At 44.1% G+C, this 6,113-nt stretch overlaps 1 protein-coding gene across 1 annotated transcript; it reads right to left on the bottom strand.

Annotated features, from left to right (window-relative positions):
* Positions 1–2,136: 2,136 nt before the first annotated feature.
* Positions 2,137–4,492, bottom strand: LOC146609050 (uncharacterized). The gene is made up of 7 exons (XM_085346671.1): positions 4,194–4,492; positions 3,933–4,107; positions 3,747–3,830; positions 3,499–3,644; positions 2,760–3,304; positions 2,518–2,675; positions 2,137–2,188 (listed from the first exon to the last, which is right to left on the bottom strand). Exons 1-5 carry the CDS (start codon positions 4,490–4,492, stop codon positions 3,046–3,048), a joined length of 963 nt encoding a protein of 320 aa, XP_085202797.1. The 3' UTR covers positions 2,137–2,188; positions 2,518–2,675; positions 2,760–3,045.
* Positions 4,493–6,113: the final 1,621 nt, after the last annotated feature.

Genomic DNA, 6,113 nt, shown 5'->3' with positions numbered 1-6,113 from the left:
TGGGGGAGGAGGTGGTGCGCCCTTTCGTTTTTTCGCCTCTTTGGTGCCGCTCTCCTTCTTCTGTTTATTGTCCTCCTGTAGCTGTAACAAAGAGGGACGAAATAACAAAAAAGAGAAACATATTTGTCAAGTAATTTTACCCCCCCCCCCCCAAAGTGGCATTTAACATGATGATATTCTACTGCCTTCTGGGGGAGGGAAGGAACAGCGGTTTTTCTTTTGAGTTTATATTCAAGTTTTCTCCTTCTTGCCCCCTCTGGTGTACAATTTCTTCCTTTTTCCTGTTTAAAAAGAGTTCATATATTTTGTCATTTGACTGTAAGCAGTGCAAGGAGGAGATGCTCGCTTTTTGCATGACAGTCTGCCACTTCAGCCTTCCCTTTCTTTATAAGGCTGGAAAATACTTCAGACCCCTCCTCAGGCAGTAAGGGGCCTGAGGTGGGGTCTGAACTGTGGGTACCGGTATGAGGAGAGAAGGGGCACAGGACTGGATGGTGGGTTAAGGTTAGGATTTGGTTGGGGGAGGGAATTGCTAAAAGTCCTCATCTCGTCTTCAAATCCCTTCTTTCCTGTATTAATGAGAATCCTGCGACAGTCTGTTCAGACCCCTCCCTGACTGAGGAGGGGTCTGAACCGGGTCGGGTAGAAGCTGGAGTGGAAAATGGGTTAGGGTAGAAAGGGAAGGGTGACAGACAGTCACACAAAAAGCAAGCATCTCCTCCTTGCACTGAAGTGGCTGCAATCAGCTGGAGGTCCAGGCTCCAGTGGATGAGGGTACAGGTACTCAACAGGTACAGGGGGCAGCCACGGCATGTTGGTCATGAACTGTTGAGATGGAGATGAATGGCTGCTGGGGTAAAAACCAAACAACCCAACTATGGAAGGCTCCTCACATACCCTCGAGGATACTGGGCAAACCCCACTCAATGAGGGCACCTCAAGAGCCGAAAGAAACATCCAAAATTATTGTTTTATATTATATTATATTATATTGTTTTATAAAAAAGCAAGAAAAATCTTTTCATTTCAGACTGTTGAGGCACACTTGGTTGAGTGGAGCTTCAGTGGCACTGTAAACTATCTGAAAACACATTCACTTCAGTAATTATAATCTTTTAAATGGAAGTAGATCAAACAAGCAACAAGAAAAACTACTCTCGTTCAGTGTAACAAAAAGCACTGTAACAGCTTCATATAGCAGAAGCTTCTCCTGACCACTGGAGCCTAGCTGATTCTATAATGAACAGAATAAACAATTATTGAAAGAAGAAGAACTTATTTCTGTCCAAAGGACCTACTGAGCATTGGAACTTAAGAAAGGTGAATCACTCCTCCCACTTTTCAAGGCTTATGGGGATGGCTCATTTACACACTGGTTCCACTGTTCTAACATACACATTGCTGCTCTACTAGTCGAGTGAATGTTGTCCTTCTGTGCCGAATATCACAGTAGGAAGTGCAGGAATCTGTTCATCTAAACCTGTAATAAAGTTGTTAAGATCCAACATTGTGGCTTGTTCTTTACAGATAAGGGCCTTAGAAAGATTGCTGACTGCTCTGCCTTTAGTCCCATTTTCAGCTCCATCACTGGTATTCAGTCCAAAGTTATAAAACCAGATTTTCCACAGGGTGCTTTCTCCAACTGGGCCTCACCGGGTGGCAACATTTCGCTCATGGAAATCTGTCGATCTGTACCCCTCTGCTTTATAGGACGGAGGAGTCTGTGCACATAGGAGTCACCGATGATCACAGATATTTTCTTCACATGAAGATTCCAATCCTGCAGTTTCCTCTGTGTGTTGGGGTCTCTCGTTGGAGTGCAGACCTGTCGTTCTGGTGAGGATGGTGAGGAAGGAAGACAATAAGAGGAGGAGTCCTCTGTTATTCTTGTTTGGAGGCAGGTCTGCACACAAGGTTTCAATCTGTGTAGGTTTGTGAGTGTAACTCAAAGCTGTATTGTTTCAGTGAGGGGTTGACACGGTTATTCAGCTGTGTCGTTTCCCTGCTCACCTGTGGCTGTTGTTCTGGTTTACTGGGTGTGTCACTGCTGGTGTGGTAGCTGGATTCCAGTCTGCTAGCTCGGCTATAACCACCGCCTGGTTCTGGTCCAACGACTTGGGCTGGAGACGGCGGCCCAGGTTCCGTTTCTCCCAGGATGCTGCCATCTCAAAGGGGCCTCTCTAGAAAACTGAAAACAAATTTTAAACTCATACTCTATGCTTTGGTTATAATAGTCATGAAGGATAAAAATTGATCTCTGAGCTGAGTTTTTAGCATCTCCTCAATTAGAGTCTGTGTCCTTCTATTGAGATAGCTGGTTTAATCAAAGTTACTAAATTTGTGGTTATTTTTATTCAGAGATTGATGATAACGGTCTTCTGAAACATTTTTCTGATGATCAACCGCTTTAATAAGTCTGTAAATTTTGCAAACTTTAATAAAAAAAAGTGTGGATCATCCGATTGTACTCTATTCCTCCGAGGTTCAGCTCTTTCATTCAGGGTGGATTTTACATACCGTTTGTCTCTGGCCACTCCTCGTTAAAATCTCCGATCTCCACCAGTCTGTACAAGGTAACAGATCATGTTGTTTTTTCATGTTAGGCTTCTTCTGGGTTAGGCCTTCCTGTTGCTCATGGTGGAAGATGGGTGCCTTTGTTGACCTAGGAGGGATAGCTGGAGACAGGTATTCTGAAATTGCCTTCTTTATTTTTTTTAACGTAATTTGAGATGGGCTACGTAAAAGGTATTTGCACATACCAAGGCAACTCTTTGGATTCCCCGTCCATAAACATCCGACAGTTCTGAAACATGGTTTTTTCCACACAGAGGATGGGAGAGGAGGAGGGGTGAGGAGGGGAGAGCTGGATGGGGAGGGTTCTGTGGGTTCATAAAATGGAGGTGGTCTGGTCTGATGGATTCCTCAAGCAAACGTGTCCGGTGGCAGTTTTATTTTCACCTAAATAACATTTGGGTGGGAGGAATCGGATCCACCGCAAGGCTTCTTTTTAAACAATTTTTCCCCGTTGTTGTAGCCGTTAACTTTTTAAGTGTCATGAGGGACTGGTTGTCTTGCATACTGGGCTGCGGAGCAACCCAGGCCTGCAAGATGGCATTGACAGTGGGCTTGTTGGTGTGCCATTTCTCCTTGTCCAAAGCCATCTGCACACGTGCAGGCTGAGGTGGGTAAAAGTATTTTCATTCTGAAATACATACAAAACAAACAAAGCAATGGAACAGAAGAGGCTTCTACTGAGCTTGATGCTGACTCAGCCATAGCATCCCCAGGTTCAGTGCTCAGGTATCTGTGGTTTTTAATGCATGCAAATTAATTAGAGCCAAGAGAGATGAAAAAACCAAAATACAAGGGGCGAACATCTCTGACATACAGCAACATATGTGGCTGACTGTTATGAGTCCAGGGTTAGGGTTTCTCTGTCAGATCAAAGAAACAAATCTTTCTTAATATGCTATTGATCCAGTTAGGTCAAGCACTCACCTCGCTCTCAGGCGTTTTACATCTAATGATGGGTTGGACAGTGGGACCCCACATTCTCCTAGGAAGAACTTGCCCCTGTCATCGCTGCCAGCAATTTGATTTTGCAAGGACACTGGACGGATGTTCCTAAAATAGCAGTCCAACAACTGCAGAGAAAAAAAGGAATCAATGTTAAATATCTCATAAAATCAATTCACAAGGTGCCTATAGAGCAAGAAGAGAGTCGCTGCTGAGAATGAATGACTTACTTGTTCTTCCTGGCTGGTTATCTTCAAGTTACCACTCAGCTCAACACCATCAGCTACTGCTTTCCGCGCCATCCAGTCCTCTACCTGTGTATGTAAAAAAAAAGGTGTTGGAGCTTAAAGAAATACAGACTTACATCAGCTGTCATTTCACTTATCGTGCACTTTGGTTGTTGGTGGCGCACTTACACAAAGTTCTTGAACAGCATTTCCTGTCAGTCCATGTTGTAAAATCAGGATGGCCTCGCAGTACTGTCTGAAGGTAGTCATTGCATATGTGGGGATGCAATCACCGCCTGAAAGTCTTGCGTGGAAATATTCAATATCCTTCTTGGCCACGGCAAGAATTTCCTTCTTATCAGACCTATTGCAAATGTGACAGAGGTAAGACATTATTGAAAGTTTGTATGTGTCATCCAATATGTGGAAGTGGCAATAAGGTCATCATACCTCGCTGTTGGCACAACTGTCGAAAACGCTTGGGGACTGTTCGTGATGATAAATCCACGTGTTTGAAGGCGAGTGCAGAGTTTAATGCAAGATTCTTCATCCTTGCAGTACTCCTGGAGCTCTGAGAAGTTCCAGACTCTACCTTCATTAGAAAACAGCTTCTGTGAAGCAATGGCTCTGGAAGCTTCTTCCTCACATTCCTGTGGTGTGCAGTCTTTCAGGCACACTCTGCTCAGGTGTGTGCGAATGGACTGTTGCGGCTTTTTACAAAGCAGGCAGTAGACAATGTTTCTCTCCATCTTGTTTGCACTGTAAATACAAAGAGTGAGAGGCAGAAAGTGAGAGAGAAAAACTGCATATCAATTTAGTTTATTTTGATAGTATGAGAAAACAAACAAAGAACAACAACAATACATCCACACACAAACTTTGCTTCCATCCCACCCCCCCAAAAAAACTTAAAGAAAAAAAAGTTTTAAAACAAGTTTTAAAGTTTAAAAATGAGGAGAATGGCACATGCAAGTTTTACATGTTCAACCTGTCACGGCTGCCGAGGCGAGCCGTGTGGATTTAGAAGGAGGACCCAAGATGCAGGCAGTGGATGAGATACCGGTGGTTTTATTTACAGAGGTGTAGAAGCAAACAAACAGTGGGGCATAACAAACAACTAAAGACACCTAAACTGGGAGAACTAAAATAACAGACCTGGGAGCATATGACAACGGATGATGAATAGCAGAGAGACGCAGACGAGGAACAGGACTCCGTGGAACACAGGGTAACAGACTGACACGGAGTTACACAGACTGACACGGAGGAACACAGACGAACCGGCAACAGGCAGGAGAACACACAGGGCTTAAATACACACACCAGTAATCAGGGGTTGAGAGACAGGAGGGCAACACAGCTGGGAGGAATCTGGGCTGACGGGACAGGGGAAACGTAAACTGATCACACTCACATACGACGCGGACCTTCACAATAAAACAGGAAACTTGCATTAAAATATTCATTAAAATACCTCATTTGTAGATACCATCATTTTGTAGACCGCGGCTGAATACCCGCTAACTAGCTTTAGCATCCAGCTTCACCACGAGACAAAGAAATCACCCAAACACGCATAAATTCCAATCCAGGCAGAGAGACATACGCATAAATAAATCACTTTCAAACCGGGAGACGCTTAATATCCACTAAATAGCTTTAGGTGCCGAACATGACCACGACAGACAAAGAATCACCCAGTCACATGAAAAAAATCGCGATCGCCAAGATACACATACAAAGAAAAAAATCACTTCGCTTCTTACAAGTTTTAATTACAAACGATACCTCTGGTCCAAGTGCTAACCACACCATCATTTTGTAGATACCTCATTTGTAGATACCATCATTTTGTAGACCTCGGCTGAATACCCGCTAACTAGCGTTAGCATCTGCCGAACATGACCACGACAAAGAATCACCCAGACACATTAAAAAATCACTTTCAAAGCTAAATTTTAAACCGGAGAGAGAGAGATACACTTACCTTGTCAAACCTTACACTGTTGTTCCGAATACTTCAGAAAATGACGTTCAAATCTCAATTTCAAAACGTAGGAGAGGTGGACAGATGCATGCGGGTCCAGCATACGCTACGGTGTCTTCTAAGGTCAATTTCAAACTGGAGGAGGGGCGGACTGACGCGCGCCGTTGATAGTGTCATCATTACGTTAATCCGAATAGGCCGCACCACTCCCGGCATACCACTAGAATAAAGGAATTATCGGCCCATATTAACGAAAAATAAGTCCAGTGTGAAACAGTCGCTTGGCGAGCGATCGGGTGGTTTAGCGAGTGTCAGCCTCTTAAGTTTAAGACAAGCCCGGCTGCTTTTTAAGCGACGCGGCGCTAGCTACCCAGCTAGCGTCA

Source organism: Diplotaxodon limnothrissa, linkage group LG22 (assembly GCF_057381915.1).
Source record: "Diplotaxodon limnothrissa isolate DT_005_m linkage group LG22, D_limnothrissa_male_GT1.1, whole genome shotgun sequence".
In the NCBI taxonomy this organism is placed as follows: Eukaryota; Metazoa; Chordata; class Actinopteri; order Cichliformes; family Cichlidae; genus Diplotaxodon; species Diplotaxodon limnothrissa.
Note: the sequence above shows the minus strand (reverse complement) of the source record. Positions and strands in the feature narration are given on the sequence as shown.

What these genes read in the sequence shown, in the direction of transcription:
- LOC146609050 (XM_085346671.1), bottom strand. Translation starts at nt 4,492, where the DNA reads ATGGAGAGAAACATTGTCTACTGCCTGCTTTGTAAAAAGCCGCAACAG. An exon ending in ATGCTGTTCAAGAACTTTGT is followed by an intron (nt 3,831 to 3,932) that starts GTAAGTGCGCCA and finishes TTACATACACAG; the next exon opens with GTAGAGGACTGGATGGCGCG. An exon ending in GTAAAACGCCTGAGAGCGAG is followed by an intron (nt 3,305 to 3,498) that starts GTGAGTGCTTGA and finishes TAAAAACCACAG; the next exon opens with ATACCTGAGCACTGAACCTG.